Below are 17578 nucleotides of genomic sequence, written 5' to 3' on the forward strand. Positions count from 1 at the left end.
TTTATAGTCATACATTGTATGTTACTTCAGCAATATTCCAAATTATTGATCGGGCCAATCAGATATGCTTTGGTTTTTGTGTGACCTGGTCTTTTGCTCAAAATAACACTGATTCTGAATGCATCACCTTCATAGTTAGATATCTGTCTAACTTTCAGCCATGGCTCTGGGAATGTTTTTCACATCTTATTACCAAGAGAAGCCTGTCTTTACAACTGCTTTGGGCATTGTCTGGTATAGGAAATTCTGAAATTAATTTGATCCATTGAAAACACAAGTTTTCTTTCTCACTGACTGGTAAGACTTACAGTATGGACATCTTAACTGCAGGCTGAGGAGTCTGGTGGCTGGTCTGTAGGGAACATGAACCAATGAAGAGTTCTACCTAAGAGGGTCACTTGAGATGTGCTCAGGAAGATCAATCTGGCCACACAGAGGAGATGGTTTAGAGGAAAAAGGTAGAAATGGGGGAATCAGAGGCCAGTTGGGAGACTATTGTCTGGGTGAGCAGTAATTAAGACCGAAACTAGGGCAATGGCTATGGGAGCAGAGAGATTAGCAGAATTTAGCCACATCATCTGTTTCAAAAGCCCAAATGTGATTTACTCAAATCCCATCCAAGGAGGGGAAGATACCAGGCAGCACAATAGCCTGTGTTTCACTAGGATTAACAGTGCTGATCAGATAGTATTTTGATGGCAGCTACCTTATTGCTTCAGTGCTCATCAGAAGGGATGAGCCAAGTTTCTTAGTCAGTTCAGGCTGCTATAACAAGTTACCATAGATTGCATGGCTTGTAAACAACAGACACTTATTTCTCATAGTTCTGGAGGCTGGAAGTCTGAGATCAGGGTGCCAGCATGGTCGAGTTCTGATGAGGACCCTCTTCTGGATTTCAGAGTGCTGACTTCAGTATGCCCATACATGGCAGGAAAGGGTTGCAAGAGCTCTCTGGGGTCCCTTTTGTAAGGGCATTACTCCCATTCATGAGGGCAGAGGACACATTCATGTGATCTTATCTCACAAAGGCCCCATCTCCTCATATCATCACATAGGGTGGTAGGATTTTAACATATCAATTTAGGGGGGACACACACATTCATTCCATAACACTAAGTTACCCACAAATGAAACAGAGACCTGTGAAGAAGTAATGAGCAAAGCAGGAAATGTTAGCATCCTAGAACGGCTCCAGTTACTGAAGCATTTAGGATGCTGCTTAAACCTTATTATTTCTGCCTTAACTTCATAGGTACGGGATTATGATATGTCTGTCTATCATGGAATTAAGCATCCTAATTCCTCCAACTATACTCTTTAAAATAATACTCATTGGGTTTTCTCCTCATTAAAAAAAGCTTTACACTTTTATTTTAGAAAACATAAAGTATAAAAGAAAATAATGATCACTTTTTTTTTTAATTTTTATTTATTTGACAGAGAGAGCCAGCGAGAGAGGGAACACAAGCAGGGGGAGTGGGAGAGGGAGAAGCAGGCTTCCCATGGAGCAGGGAGCCTGATGCGGGGCTCGATCCTAGGACGCTGGGATCATGACCTGAGCCGAAGGCAGACGCTTAACGACTGAGCCACCCAGGCGCCCCATAATGATCACTTTTAAACCTACCACACAGAGGAATCTACTAATAAAATGTCACCATTATTCCTTCCGGTCTTTAAAGAGTAAGGTTGGAATTATGATATTTATTCCATTAGGTATGATTTTATTCCTATAACAATAAACCATGAGTGTTTCCTGTATCTTTAAATGTTTTTCTAAAGAAGAGTTTAGCCACCTAATCCAACCTGCCACCTGTTTCTATAAATAAAGGTTTCCTGTACCACAGCCACATCCCTTTGTGTATGTCCTACCTGCGGCTGTTTCTGCGCTGCGATGGCAGAAGGGAGGGGTTGTGATAGAGACAGTGCAACCTGGAAAGCTGGAAATATTTACTATCTGGCCCTTTACAAAAAACGTTTGCCAACTTCTGTTTTAAAAGATTATTTTAATAACACTTAGAACTGCATCAGGTGGCTACCATTTGATAGTTAGAAGCACAATGCTGGGGTCGCATTGTCTGGGTTCCTAACCTCGCTCCACCACTTAAGAGATATCTTGGGCAGGGCACCTGGGTGGCTCAGTCAGTTAAGCCGTTAAGCATCCGACCTCTGATTTTGGCTCAGGTCATGATCTCAGGATTGGAGATTGAGCCCTTCATCGGGCTCCATGCTGGTTGTGGAGCCTGCTTAAGATTCTCTCTCCCTGGGCACCTGGTGGCTCAGTCAGTTAAGCGTCTGCCTTTGGCTCGAGTCATGATCCCAGAATCCTGGGATGGAGCCCCATGTTGGGCTCTCTACTCAGCAGGGAGTCTGCTCCTCCCTCTCCCTCTGCCTGCCCCTCCCCCTGCTTGTGCTCTCTCTCTCAAATAAATAAATAAAACCTTTAAAAAAAAAAGATTATCTCTCCCTCTCCCTTCGCCTGTCCCCTCATTCCTCCCTATGCCCCTCCCCCCATTCCCTCTCTCAAAAGAAAAAGAGTGAGATCTTGGGCAATTTACTTAACATTTCTGTGCCTCAATTTTCTCATTTGTAAAAGGGGAAAAATAACCATATCATCCTCATAAAATGTGATGAACATGTGAAGTCCATGATGCACCTCCTCAATGTTCTGCTTCAGTAACAAATGACTTAGTCCTTCAGCTGCTGGGAAAGTTGTCAGCAGATGGCCTTCAGCTGGCAGCCATCTTTGGGGACTGCCTTGACAGAGAAAACTGCCTCACTCAAAGCCACTTGTCCTTCGAGGGACAGATCACATTAGTGACATATCCACATCAGTGGGGTAGTATGCAGTCCTGAATCCCTTGTCCCAACTCAAGACAACTCTGGAGGGCCAATCCAGTTTCAAAGTTTCTCATGGATTGGCTAAGGCCTTTGTTGGTATTGAATCACAGCTCAGCTCCTCCCTCTGCCCCGTCCTGCATCTTCTTCCTTCCTTCCACTGGGTTGATCCCAACCCTCCTTCATAAGTATCCTATATCCCAATCTCCATCTTGAAATATGGTTCCAGGGCACCCAACACGAGACAATGTTAAATGAGCCTATGTTGGAAAGCATCTGGCACGTAGTAGATACTATGTAATTGATTTGGGAGTACGCTTGAATACTTTTCAAAGATCACTATTTTAAGATATCTCAGATCTTCTCATCCACAACCTGTGTAAAAAGATTACCTAAGCCATGTCACATGTTTCCAGGGCCCTAATCTCCCCTTGATACCTAAAAGCAAAATTTGCTCTCACGTCCACACTGATTTTGTGCAGACTGATTATTGGATCAGTTGGAAATAAAGGGAGTTGGGATTAGCCAGTCACAGACTCCACAGAATGTTCCAATAGTAACTGAACTGCTGCTAAGGGCAGCAATAAATAAGAAGGAAATAAGCAGTTCTTCAACTGTTGTCATTTATTGGTTTAAAACCACAACAAACATCTTATCCTGGATCACCACAACATGCATGAAGGAGCTTAGAGAGAACAATATCTTGTTAAGGGCACAAAAGTTTAAATTAAAAAACAAAACAGAAAACCACGAGACTAAACGGTAGCAACTCTGGCATCCGTTACAAAATCCATGTTTGATAAAGTCAAGTAGTGTAACCTCAGAGCGGTGTGTTAAGTTCTCTGACACAGTTTAATCTTCTAAAAACTATAATGCACTCTCCCACTCAGTAACTCTTTTTGAATACATATCATGCAGCAGGAGCTATAGGAAATCCAGAGTTCTATACTAAAAGTTCAGTACTCACAAGGAAAATGCCATCTGTCATTTTCCAGACAGCAGGAAGGGAGAAGAGGAAGTGAATGGCAAGGAGCTTCTCTTCTACGGAATCCAGGTTTACTAACAAGGAATACCATTTAGTGGAGAAGGGGAATGGATTTCTAAGGAGAATGAGAAAAGCGTCACTTACTGCTCTAGGGATTATAGAGTGCAAGGAACTGGTGGCAGCATGAGAATACACTTTCACAAAAGCTTAGATGGAAAAGGAAGGAGAGAAAAATATATTAGCTGGAGAAAAGTGTAGAGGAAGATATTGTTTTAGGATTTACTGAACAAATTTTTATTGAGCACATACCTGTGCTGTGCACTGTTTTAGGTTCTGGAGATTAAGCAGAAAATAAAATAGATGGAGTCCCTGTGTATTAGGGAATAGGCCAAGGTGCTATAACAGGTCCCAACAACAGCAATTTTTAAAAGAACACAGTTTATTTTCTCTTGTGTAATGGTCTAGACGTCTGTCTATGGTTGATCCAAGGGAGGAGGTAGCTCGACTTTCTGAATTAGACTGGGACTTAGACTAATGGGGCAGTTCTGTCGCCCATAATACATGGCCTCCATTTCTATACTATATTTCTTTTTGCCATTTTCCAGACAGCTGGAAGGAGGAGGAGGAAGTAGATGTTGAGCAGCTTCTCTTTTAAGGGACAGGATCCATTTCTGTTCATATCTCATTGGTCACAACTTTCTGATATAGCCATACCTAGCTGAAAGGGAGGCCCTCCAAGGAATTGTCCTCTCTAACTGGGTCACCAAGTGCCTTGCTAACATTTGGGGGTGGAGGTATAATGGAATGAAAACTGGTGATGTGGAGCATATATTTGAGAAGGGGAAGACAACTATAGGCAAGTAAAGAGCAGTTTTGGTGAAGAAGTGGCATGAAGGCCTGAGAAGAGTAAATTCGGGGGAAAACAGGAGGATGTAGGATTAGAGAGAGCCAGTATGGCCTTCTTCTTAGAGGATAAAAATGGGAGTGACTTGAACATATGTTGAAGGTAAAGAAGCAGTAGAAATGGAGAGGTTTAAGACACACAGAAAAGGAGAAATTGATGGTGCAAGGTCCCAGAAGAGGAGAAATATATAGGGTCCCTCCTCTTCCTCTGTGTCAAGTAGAAGAAGGTAAGAATGGGAGTGAATGATGATGTTGGGGGCAGGAAAGAGAAAATAATAGGAAGCTGTGGGGAATTCCTACCTAATAGCTTAAATTCTTTCTGAAGTAGGAAGCAACGTCATGTCCTGAGGGCAGACTATGTATACAGTAGAACGGACAAGGAAGAGACTTGTATTGATCTGGAAATTTGGGGCCGAGGCCTGAACCATTGAGAAGATGGGCAAGATAGCGTTTGAAGTGGTGAATCTTATGGTATCTCCCTGCAGCTGTACAGAACTTTCTTCGGCCTCCAACTTCTCCAAAGGCAGGAATGAATTATGGGAACCAGAAACCTAGAATCCTCTTTCTCCCCCACTCTCTTAAGTCAATCATCAAGCTCTGTTCATTCCATCTTCTAAATATTCCCCACACACTTCTCTCCACCCGCACTCTCCATACCACTGGTAGTTTGGATTACCATGATCTCTCATTGGGATGCTTACGCCGTCCTTCCCTTTTCTCCCTGCAAAACTGATCACACCACTTGCCTAGTTAAAAATCTTCCGTGACTGCGCCATTGCCTGTAGGGAAAAGTCCACCCAAACTCACTAACCTCGTTTCCAAATGCCTTTCTGATACAGCATCTTAATTTCTCCCCACTTCCTCTGCTCATCCATCCATACTTCACTGCTTCCCCATTGAGATGCCATCCCTACTCAACCCGCACTTGCTCTTCCTCTGCCTTTAGAAGGCTCTTCTCTCCCAACCTTCTCCGCTGTTGCCTTTCCCATTTAATCCCATATTCATCCTTCTTGTGTCAGCCTAGTGGTCCACAAGAAAGCGTTCCTGACCTCCCAACACTAAGGGGGCGCCCCTCCTGTGGAGCACTGTATTAGCCCTAACAAGGTATCACTGTTTTCTGCCGAGACCGCGTCTTTTTTGTCACTCCAGTGTCCCCAGCATTCCAGCAATGTGCTAGGTACACAATAGGCACTCAAGATGTGTTTGTGGAATGAGCAAATGAATGAATAAATCCTGAACCACATACCCTGGAGTTTCTACTGCATCGATGGCCTGCAATAAATGGTTAATGGAAATTTAAAGTAATCAAATGAGCTGAAATGTATGTAGTACTAGAGATAATGCATCTCCGAGAGGCTGTGCCCGGGATACCTCCCGCAGGTGCGCGTGCCCGGGATACCTCCAGCAGGCCGCAGGGGCGGGGCCGCCGGGGGTGCACTGGGGCGCTCGGCCGGAAGGCGGGGCCTCCGGGGCAGTAGCCCCGCCCCGGGGCGGAGCGACTCCCCGACGACCGAAAGGCGGGGCTCACGGGCGGGGAACTCCCCTTCCAAGACCGAGCGCGTCCGCGCGTCCCGGAGGCGCGCGGTGTTGGGGTCTTGGGCCCCGGCCGGGTGACCCAGGTTACTGGCCGCGGCCGCCATCTTGCCCGCGTGCGGACTCCCACGGCGGGAGGGGCGGTGACCAGGCCGGAAGTGGCTGTGCAGCGGCCGCGCTGCCTCCTCAGGTCAGTGAGTTGTGGTTCAGGCCGCGTCTAAGCATTCCAACGCGGAGGCCCGGTGCATGGGCTCGCGTGTGCCGGGGCCACCGCGAGGGGCCCGGGAAAGCCCAGTTAAAAGGCTTGGGCGGGGGCCGACCCGAGGGCCTCCTCGGAGCGGTGGCGGGGGGCGTCGTGTTCCGCGCTGCGGGATAACCGCGTCGGGCGGCCGGCCGGGCCTAGCAGGGAGCCTTGGAGCTGCGGGCGGACCTCCTCCGGGGCGCTGGGTCCGCGCTGCAGCCACACGCGCGGCGAGTTCGTGCGGAACCGCGCGTCCTGGCGTTGGACGGGAAGCTCAGCCAGGTGTCTGGAGCGTGGGAGTGGCCCTCAGATTCCTGATTTACCCGGAATAGCAACGAGCCATGCTGTAGCTGTGCTCTATTAAATACTTCCTAAAGGGCCTGTCACCGGGTTAGCTGTGCTTTCTGCTTGTACGACTAATGAAAATTCCGTAAGAGGATGAATAAACCCATTCACGTGTGCCCAAGCATTGCTAAATTGCTTAGCAAATGACAGCATTTACAGGCCTTTTGTATAACTATATTTTTAAAGGAAATTTATGAAGTGCCTCTCCTTGAAGATGGTGAGGGTGAAAATTTCCTTACTGTTGTTATTGTCATAGTAAGAAAAGTAGAAGACAACAACAAAAGGATGTGAAAGGGTAATTGGGTACCTTGTACACTTAGTATTATGGATCGTCACTGTCCAGTAGCCACACGGGGTTGAGATGTGCTTAAATGTAAAATGCACAGTGAATTTGTAAGACTTGGCACCAAAGAAAAAAATTCTCAATAATTTTTTACATTGATTACATGTGGAAAGGGGTATGTTTTTGATATGTCTGGTTAAATAAAATATATTGTTTAATTTCATCTCTTTTTCAGTGTGGCTACTAGAAACTTTTAAATTATGGCTAACACTGTATTTCTGTCGGACAGTGCTGTTAAAGATACTCTGGTGAAGAATACAGAATCAACATGGCTTTCCTTTGCCCAGAAACCATTGATGGGAGGTGAACTCTTGTTAAACCTGAAGGTGAGGATGTAAATATAAGCTGTAATTATTGCAGATTTCACCCCTTCTCCTCCCACTTTTCAATGTCTCCAACATTTGAAAACATTAACTTCCAGGGCTGCTTAAGGAAATCATAGTAATACTAATAGATGTGTGATGTGAAGAACTCAATTTGTCACAACTTCGTGAGATGGAAGTAGGGTGGGTTCTTTCTCTTATTTTATAGTCTTGGTGTATTAACAGACTTGTTAGAGTCTAGCCAAGAGTGGTTGGAGGTCCTCTGACTCCAGTTTCAATTTTCTTTGCTCTTCATCATATTCCTAGTCAACTGTGTTCATGTGCCAAGATCCATCTGTATTGTGTGTTGGATTGTAAAGAAATATATTTCTTAAAAGGGTGCTTATGGATGTACCGCTCTCTTCAGGGCCAGCTTTGTGTTATGCAACCTGTGCAGTCATATAAGGCCCATCGTTTAGAAGGGCTGGTACTTGGTTTACTGCTTTGTGTCACCACCTTGAAATTCTTAATAATTTTTGAATAAGGGGGCCCTGTATTTTCATTTTGCACTGGACCTTGCAAATGATTTAGTTGATTTTTTATTCTGCAGTAATCTAGGATGGGAGTTGGGAGGTGTTGGACAAGAACTAAAACATCTGGTCTTCACTTTACTCCTATGTGAAACGAGAAGAGCTTGCCAGTCTCTCTCCAGTTTTGTGATTCTGTATGAATTACTGTAATCAGATTTTGTGGCTGGTAGTATAAACATTGTACATGCATAATAACATTAGGAGAAATGCTGATAGTCCTCCATTGAGTGTCATGCAAATCAAAGACTTTTTAAACTATAGTAGCACTTTTTTTTTTTATGGTGGATTTTTCCATGTGCCACCAAGTTTTCTTATAGATCATCCATGTAAAGAATATGATTATAGGGTGGAGGCCTATATTAAAAGTGTGATTATTTGAGCATTTATCTTTTGATAAGATAAGAAGATAGGCCAGATCTCCAGATACCTCTGTCTGTGAAGACATGAGTGTGAACCCTTACTTGACAGTATCTGTTCCTTCTTTTTGTTGTCTTAGCTACATCCTGTTGCATGAGGTGCCTCTTCCTTCTCATTCCTAAATTTTTAAATTCTCTTTAAGATTGCACATAACTTCAGCATTAGCATGCAGGCTTTATTAGATCAGTTTATTAGTCTGCTTGGGCTGCCATATCAAAAGACCATAGAGTAGGTGGCTTAAATAGAAGAAATTTATTTTCTCACAGTTCTCACAGGTTGGAAGCCCAAAATCAGGGTGCCACTGTGATCTGGTTCTGGTGAGAGTTCTTTTCTTGGCTTATAGATAGCTGCCTTCTCACTGTGTCCTCACATGGTGGAGAGAGAGCTCTGTTCTCTCTTCCTCTTTTTATAAGGGCACCAGTTCTATCAGTTTAGCACTCTACCCTTAATGACCTCATTAAACTCTATAATCACCCCCTTAAAGGGTCTTTCTCTAATACTGTCACACTGGGGATTAGGGCTTCAACATGAATTTTTGGGGGGACACAGTTTAGTCTATAGGAACCAGGGAGCTTATCTTTCTCTGTTCACTACCATGTTCTTAGCATTTAGAACAGTTTCTAGTACACACACTATGTTCAATAAATATTTACAGAATAAATGAAAGACAGGTATTAGAGTGATCCTCTCTTAGGGTGGTTCATTGTGGGCTCTTGCCCATATTGGAACCAGTTATGACAGTGGGCACTTCGCTCTTGGCTGAAGCCAGTCTCTACTAGGAAGGGTAAGGCATGGAAGCATGAGGAGATTGGTAAAACTTGGACATAGCAGTGTGAGAAATGTCAGATGGAACATTTAACAAATAATTATTAAGTGCCTAGCCCTAGGCTGGGTATCAGAGGTATAAATGGAGAACAAGATACTTTTCCTGCTTTTACGGTGTTTATAATTTAGTAGGAGAGACAGGGTGATGTAAAGGAAGGAATACTGTTCGCTGAGAGTACTATCTAAGTAACCTGACAGACCAGGGAGGGGATAGAAGATATTTGATGTCAACCATGATGTTTAAGAGATGGTCAAGCATGTGTTAATTTGGCCTAGAAGGGAGGGAAGAATGCTCCATTTGCAAAGTAGTGGTGATGGAGGGCAGAGGGAGATTACATTCCAGGAACTGAAAAGAATAGCATAGCTAGAACATAGCAAGGAGGAAAATGGTGTGCCTTGATGCCAAAGCAGTAGGTAGAGAGCAAAGCATTTAGGATTTTATAGGTTATATTGAATATTTGGAACTCTATACTAAGAGCAGTTGCAAACCATTAGAGGTTTTAAGTAGGGATTGTATAACCTGGCTAAGTTTGCGTTTTAGAAAGGTCCCTGTGATATTACATAAAGATGAATTTCATAGGCCTGAGTATACAAATGAGTAAAAGAATTGCTGAATCAACACCATAGGCCAAGGATGTTGCATACCTTAATTTCTTATGGAATCAGTCCGCAGAGCTGTGGAGACTTGGCAGCCTGAGTGGAGGAAAGAAGAGTAAATAATTGGGTTGATCTAGGCTTGGGGAAGACAAACTGAAAGTGGCAAAAAAAAATGAAGAAACTGAGGGTCTAGTAAAAATATAATTGAAATGATTGATCTTGAGCATCAGACCTCTTAAGGAAGGAAATAAACCAGTATAAGAATTCTTAGAAGTTTTTCCCAGTCATCTAAATTGTATGAGTATATTGAATTCTGGACTGATAATTCCTGACTGAAAGTTTTACAAGATCAAAAAGTAAAGGAAGTATGTTTGAGCTGAGTTTATTTAGTGTATCTGTATTAGGAGTCTGAGCGTGGCTCTACACCTGGTACAGGGGATCAGGGGATGAATGAATCCATAGCTTCACCTTTTAATAACTGACAACATGGCTGTACAGATTCTAATTGCCATGAAGATACTAAATGTCTTTGTCCTTTTTTAATCCAGACTATAACCTCTAGCCAGAACTGGTTAGAAACATTTAAATTTTTGTTAAGTAACTTTTGCTTTTAAAATACCATTTCTTTTAATTTTTTTAAAGATGTATTTACTTGAGAAAGAGTGTGTGCATGGGCACATGTGCAAGTATGGTGAGGGGCAGAGGGAGAGAATCTTCAAGCAGACATCCCCCCTGAGCGTGGAGCTTGAAGGGGGGCTTGATCTCATGACCCATGAAATCATGGCCTGAGCCAAAACCAAGAATCAGTCACTTTAACCAACTGAGCCACCCAGGCACCCCTAAAATACCACTTTTAACATAGCTATTTTTAGTTTGTGTTTAAATGACTATCATCTTTTCAAAATTCCATGTCAACATTAATCAAAGTTTATAGAATTGAAAACTGGAAGAGCCTTTAATGATCACTTAATTCGCTTCCCAAATGCAGTGTGTGTACCACTGGTCATAAACAGGATGATTTTAGGTAAAACATAATCAAGCATTTTTTAAAAATTCGAATATAGTTAACATATCGAGCATTTTAGGGGTGCTTGGATGGCTCAGTCACTTGTAAGTGTCTGCCTTCGGCTCAGGTCATGATCCCAGGGTCCTGGGATCGAGCCCTGCATCGGGCTCCCTGCTCAGTGGGGAGCCTGCTTCTGCCTCTCCCTCTACCCATGCCCACCACTCATGTTCTCTCTCTCTCTCAAATAAATAAATAAAACCTTTAAAAAAAAATATTAAGCATTTTAATAGTTACTCATTTATTTTAATGTGTCTTAGAAAAAAATATTTAGTATACCATACCTATGATTCATGGACTTCAGGTTGAGGTTAAAATCGATTCTTATTTTAAAAATAGTCCCTTTAAATAAAAATATTGAATAAAAGTAGGTGGTAGATGAATGAATTTGGGAAACACTAATCTAAACCAACTCTTTTGCTATATAGATGAGACAACAAAAGGACCCCTAATCACAAAGGCCCTTCTGTGGTGTGTAGGTAATATATGTCAGAGCTAGGAATAGAAGTTAACTCTATTCAATACATGCTACTGTTAATTCTGCCATATAGGGTTGCTTCTTACTGTTGAAACTTGAGGAAGAGACCTCTGTCTTAATAGTGGCATTGTACTTTAAATCTTCATTGTCTGTTATGGTGGCCACATGTGGCTATTTATATTAAAAATAAATGAAAAGTAAATAAGATTTAAAATTTGTATTAGTCACATTTCTTGTGCTTGGTTAGCCACATGTGGCTAGTAGCTACCCTATTGGACAGTACAGCTAGAAAACATTTCTATCACTGCAGAAAATTCTGTTGAGGGGCACCTGGGTGGCTCAGTCGTTAAGTGTCTGCCTTCAGCTCAGGTCATGATCCCAGGGTCCTGGGATCGAGCCCCGCATCGGGCTCCCTGCTCAGCGGGAAGCCTGCTTCTCCCTCTCCCACTCCCCCTGCTTGTGTTCCTTCTCTCGCTGTGTCTCTCTCTGTCAAATAAATAAATAAAATCTTAAAAAAAAAAAAAATTCTGTTGAATAGTGCTGCTGTAAACTGTTGCTAAAGAACATGATTCATAACCTTTTAAAGTTTTATCCCCTTCAAAGAAATGATGCTTATTAATTTGCTCACCATACTGAAGTTCTGTTAACCCTGAGGTTAATGAAGTTACTAGTAACAGTGCAATTAAAATAATTGATCGTGGGAAATAAGGCCAAAATGTAGTTCTCAGAATCTTAGCACCTCATCTTATTGGGGGAAGTTCTTTTTCCCTTTTTAATCAATAAATATTGTCATGAATTCATAGCAGTTAGAATAAATATATTGAAAGACAGAGTACTCGTATAGAGAATTTCCTGACTTTCCGAATAGTTTATTCATCTTAGAATTGTATTCTGTTAAGATTTTAAAACTTTTTATTTTTAAACAGATTTTCAGTGAATGGACCTAACTGGACTCTTTGAGGACATCAATAAACATGAGCGGTACCAAACCTGATATATTGTGGGCACCACACCAAGTTGATAGATTTGTTGTATGTGACTCTGAACTGAGCCTTTATCATGTGGAATCTACTGTGAATTCAGAACTCAAAGCTGGATCTTTACGTCTATCTGAAGACTCTGCGGCTACGTTACTATCAATAAATTCAGATACACCATATATGAAATGTGTTGCCTGGTATCTCAATTATGATCCTGAATGTCTCCTAGCAGTTGGACAAGCAAATGGTCGAGTTGTACTTACAAGTCTTGGTCAAGATCATAACTCAAAATTCAAAGATTTGATAGGAAAAGAATTTGTTCCAAAACATGCACGACAATGTAATACCCTTGCGTGGAATCCATTGGATAGTAACTGGCTTGCTGCTGGGCTAGATAAACATAGAGCTGATTTTTCGGTGCTGATTTGGGATATTTGCAGCAAATATACTCCTGATATAGTTCCCATGGAGAAAGTGAGACTTTCAGCAGGTGAAAATGAAACAACATTATTAGTAACAAAACCTCTTTATGAATTAGGACAAAATGATGCTTGTCTCTCTCTTTGTTGGCTTCCACGAGACCAGAAACTTCTCCTTGCTGGTATGCATCGTAACTTAGCAATATTTGATCTTCGGAATACAAGCCAAAAGATGTTTGTAAATACAAAAGCTGTTCAGGGTGTGACAGTAGACCCCTACTTCCATGATCGTGTTGCTTCCTTCTATGAAGGTCAGGTTGCAATATGGGATCTAAGGAAATTTGAGAAGCCAGTTTTGACTTTGACTGAGCAACCAAAGCCCTTAACAAAAGTAGCATGGTGTCCAACTAGGACTGGTCTGCTTGCCACTTTGACAAGGGATAGTAACATTATTAGATTATATGATATGCAGCACACACCCACTCCCATTGGAGATGAAACTGAACCCACAATAATTGAAAGAAGTGTGCAACCTTGTGACAATTACATTGCTTCCTTTGCTTGGCATCCAACCAGTCAAAATCGAATGATAGTTGTAACTCCCAACCGAACAATGTCTGACTTCACTGTTTTTGAAAGGATATCTCTTGCCTGGAGCCCAATTACATCTTTAATGTGGGCTTGTGGTCGTCATTTGTATGAATGTGCAGAAGAAGAAAATGATAATTCTTTAGAAAAAGATATAGCAACGAAGATGCGCCTTCGGGCTTTATCCAGGTACGGACTCGATACAGAACAGGTGTGGAGAAATCATATTTTAGCTGGAAATGAAGACCCACAGCTCAAGTCACTCTGGTATACCCTGCACTATATCCTTTTCATTATGAATTTCATGAGATGAATCAGGTAGAAATGTTCTTAAAATTTGCTGAAAGATCAGTTTGTAAATTTTATTCTGAATGTTTTATATGCAAATACAAGTTACATAATGCTAAAATTACAAAGTAAAAATTATTTAAAACCGTTGAACTTGAAATACTGCTTTACAGATTGTGTAGAAGGAAAAGTTTATCTCTGCAATAAAGTAGGACCATCTTACTTTGGCTGACAGCTATTATGAATTGGCTCCAAATCAAAATAAATTTAGCTTTGAAATATGTTATTATGCATCATTAGTATTTCCTATGCATTTAAATACTTATGAAGCAGTATACAGAAGATATGGATCAGAAGTCTCCAGGAAACAAAGGATCATTGGTTTATGCAGGAATTAAATCAATTGTAAAATCATCTTTGGGTAAGAAAATTCTATTTTATTTTCTAAAGTATAATTTTTATACTGTTATTTTTCCCTTTTTATCCCCATCATTGAGTTCAGAATAATGTGCATACATTTTTTTCTTTATTGTTTTGGGGGGTTTCTCGTTAGATATTTTAGTGAATTGTTGAGTTAAGTGCATATTTTATATCCAGAATTCTTTTTCCGGGGGAGTCTTGATTCATTGAAGTGATACAGTCTTTCTAATCTATTCATTTATTCAGTGTTATTTTTTTTGAAGACCCACTTTGAGAGGTTTTACATTAGATGATTTATAGGATCCTGGTTGTTTGTTTGGATGTTACCACAGTATTTTGCTTTTATAAAAACTAAATAAAAAGACCTAATTGAAGGAGATCTCTTTATTGTGCTGCCCAAATGCTTTCACTTAGCTGTTTAATGGCAAGCTCTGGGTAACTATGTCATGAAGTATGGCCTTACCTGAAGGAGCCTTACCTGAAAGAGTCCTTGATGATTCAATGAATATATGAGTTAATGCAGGGTTGAAATTGATCAACTGTTTGAGAATAAAGATGACAAAAGAGCCAAACTTAGTTTTTCACTGAACAGTTATTCTTATTGTTTTTTATTGGAATGGAATTGTGCATTATATTATAATGCTTTACCCAACCTAGGATTCAGTATCTAGCTTTTGATAGCAATCAAATTTGGGCCCAAGTCAAGCTGCTAGAAAAGTAGTTTATATTATTTAGTCAAAGAGTGGCAGTTCAAGTAATTGGTCTTTAATAGGATTTTCATAAATACTATACAAATAATACAAAATACAAAAAATACTAATTTTAATAAGAATAGGTTAAGCATTTCACTTAAACTGTTATTTAAAAAAATTTAAAGGACTTTCACATTGCTTTGTCCCACATTGCTGAAGATGCAGTAGACACTATTTGATAGATTTCATTTTGGTATTTTCTCACTAGCTCTCCACCAAAAAAGTAACTTTTATTATAAATAAATTTATTATAAATAAAATACATGGGTCCAATTAGAAACTTCCATTTTTATTAATATAAGTAAAAGGGCAGATATACTGTAATATCCCTGTAAATGAGCCTGCTCATGACTTTAGAACCACTACTGCAAAGATTTAAACACCGAGTTTATAGAATTTTTAATATTTTTGCTATATAGTAGGTCAGGCCTCATAGCATTCTCAGTTATTCTGAGGTTTATTATTGTTTTTGTTGTATTTTGATATATTTTAGGGGAAAACCTACAAACTGCCTCTGAGGAAAAGCAAGAGGAAAAATAGAATATATTTCTGCTGCAGTAGAGAGAAACTGAATGTCTTGAATTAAGAGTAGTCTTTACCCAAATTAAAAAACTACATTGGAAAGATTTCCTCATTGCTAGACTTTCAGCTTTTTTTTTGTTTTGGTTTAGATATTTTTGTTTCTACAGCCCCAAAGTGAAAAGTAGAGAAATAACTGTCAAAGGTGGCACATGTGGAATTCAATTTTTTATCTGGCCATACTTCTTTCTTTAATAGTATCTCATGATTCAACACATAGTCAAGTCATTGGGCCATCTTGCTCACTGTATTAGAGCACACAGTGAAATTTTAACTTTGGTGATAAATATTATATACTGAGTGCTTGCTGTGAATTAGACATCATGCTAATTGCTTTCCCCATGTTACATTATTTAATTCTTACAATTATAGTATGAGGTAAATTTATTCAGCAAATATTTATTATTTGCTTATTATATGCTAAGAATTGTCCTTGGAATAGTAAGATATAACTGTCAACAATCTAAGTCTCTCCCCCCATAGACACTGAACAAGGTAGATATTACCCATGTTCTTGAGAAGTTTACATTCTAGTTCAGAATATGGACAAGTAACTAGGCAATTTACCATGAGGAAGAACAAACAGTTATGTATAGAAGAATCCTGATGTGGGTGTAAGGGTTAGAAAGGGTTCCATGGAGGAGGTAAAAACAAAGACAAGGAAGGTCCAGACAGGGAGCAGCATATGCAATTAACCCAGAGGAGAAGGGAGCATAGCACATTTCAGTATTGCTGGAACAGTGTGAGAGAGGAAATGAGGAAAGAACGGAGACTAGAAAGGTAAGCAGTGGGGTAAGTAACTCAGGACTTAGAAATCATGGTAAAAATTTAAGGAGATTTATCATCCTATAACAAAGGGAAACCAAGGAAAGATTTTGAAGTCTTGACAGAATTTGATTTGTGTTTTAGAGCTGTTGCTATGTGTGGAATGAATTGGAGAGGATCAAACAGGGACCTCAGATAAAAGTCACAGTAATTAGGGGCACCTGGGTGGCTCAGTCAGTTAAGTGTCTGCCTTCGGCTCAGGTGGTAATCTCAGGGTCCTGGAATCAAGCCCCCTAGTCAGGCTCCTCGCTCAGCGGTGAGTCTGCTTCTCCCTCCCTTTGCCCCTCCCCCCTGCTCATGCGCGCTCTCTCTCTCTCTCTCTCAAATGAATAAACTATTTTAAAAATAAAAGCCACAGTAATTAGGCAAGACATGAGGGTGTTCCTACCAGTGGCAGAGGAGCTAGAGAAATGTGGATAAATTAGAGTGAGACGAAATTTAATGATTGAATAAAGGAGATGGAGGGGAAGGAAAAGTGAAAGATAGCACACATATATATAGCTTAGGAAACTGGGTTAATACCAGTATCAGTTAATTACATAGGATTAACATAGGAAGAGTGCATTTGAGAAGAAAAAAAGTTTGTTTTGGAGAAAGTTGAATTTGAGAAAGCTAGGTGGAGATGTGCCGTAGGCAAGAAGTTCAGAGGAGGTTGAAGAAGTAGCCATCCATTTTAAATAATTCTTCCAAGAAATTTGACTAAATGAAGGAGGACAAAGAATATATAGTAAAAGCAGCAAGTGAATCTGGAGTCATAGGAGGGTTTTTGTGTTGCTTTGTTTTTGTTTTTAACATGGGATTGATTTAAGCAAGCCTAAATGGCTGATGTGAGGAAGCCCATACAAAGAGGTTGAAGATGCAGAGAAAAGGGAGTAGTGAAGAGCAAAATTCCTAGGAATATGACAGAGTGGGATCCTGAGCACAGGTGAAAAGATTAGCATTAACCTGTACCTCTGAAACAAATAATACGTTATATGTTAAAAAAAAAAAAAAGATAGCAGGAGGGGAAGAATGAAGGGGGGGAAATTGGAGGGGGAGACGAACCATGAGAGACGATGGACTCTGAGAAACAAAATGAGGGTTCTAGAGGGGAGGGGGGTGGGGGGATGGGTTAGCCTGGTGATGGGTATTAAAGAGGGCACGTTCTGCATGGAGCACTGGGTGTTATACGCAAACAATGAATCATGGAACACTACATCAAAAACTAAAAAAAAAAAAAAAAAAAGACTAGCATTAAATAGGAGGATGTATACTTTCTCCATACCAGCCA

General features: G+C 40.7%; 1 protein-coding gene across 5 annotated transcripts in view; it reads left to right on the forward strand.

The window, feature by feature from the left end:
* The first annotated feature begins 6239 nt into the window (after window positions 1–6239).
* Window positions 6240–17578, forward strand: part of MIOS (meiosis regulator for oocyte development) — a 36582-nt gene continuing 25243 nt past the window's right edge. For 2 of the 5 annotated variants that reach the window (XR_013442772.1, XM_036064457.2), the window contains exons 1-4: window positions 6240–6446; window positions 7415–7511; window positions 12384–13725; window positions 14055–14153. Coding sequence is in view for 4 of the 5 variants with exons in the window: in XM_036064457.2 (XP_035920350.1) it covers window positions 12432–13725; window positions 14055–14153 (1393 nt within the window). In the remaining variant the exon portion in view is untranslated. The other 3 variants (XM_036064465.2, XM_036064479.2, XM_036064472.2) reach the window with 3 other exon arrangements.

This window comes from Halichoerus grypus, chromosome 12 (assembly GCF_964656455.1).
Source record: "Halichoerus grypus chromosome 12, mHalGry1.hap1.1, whole genome shotgun sequence".
In the NCBI taxonomy this organism is placed as follows: domain Eukaryota; kingdom Metazoa; phylum Chordata; class Mammalia; order Carnivora; family Phocidae; genus Halichoerus; species Halichoerus grypus.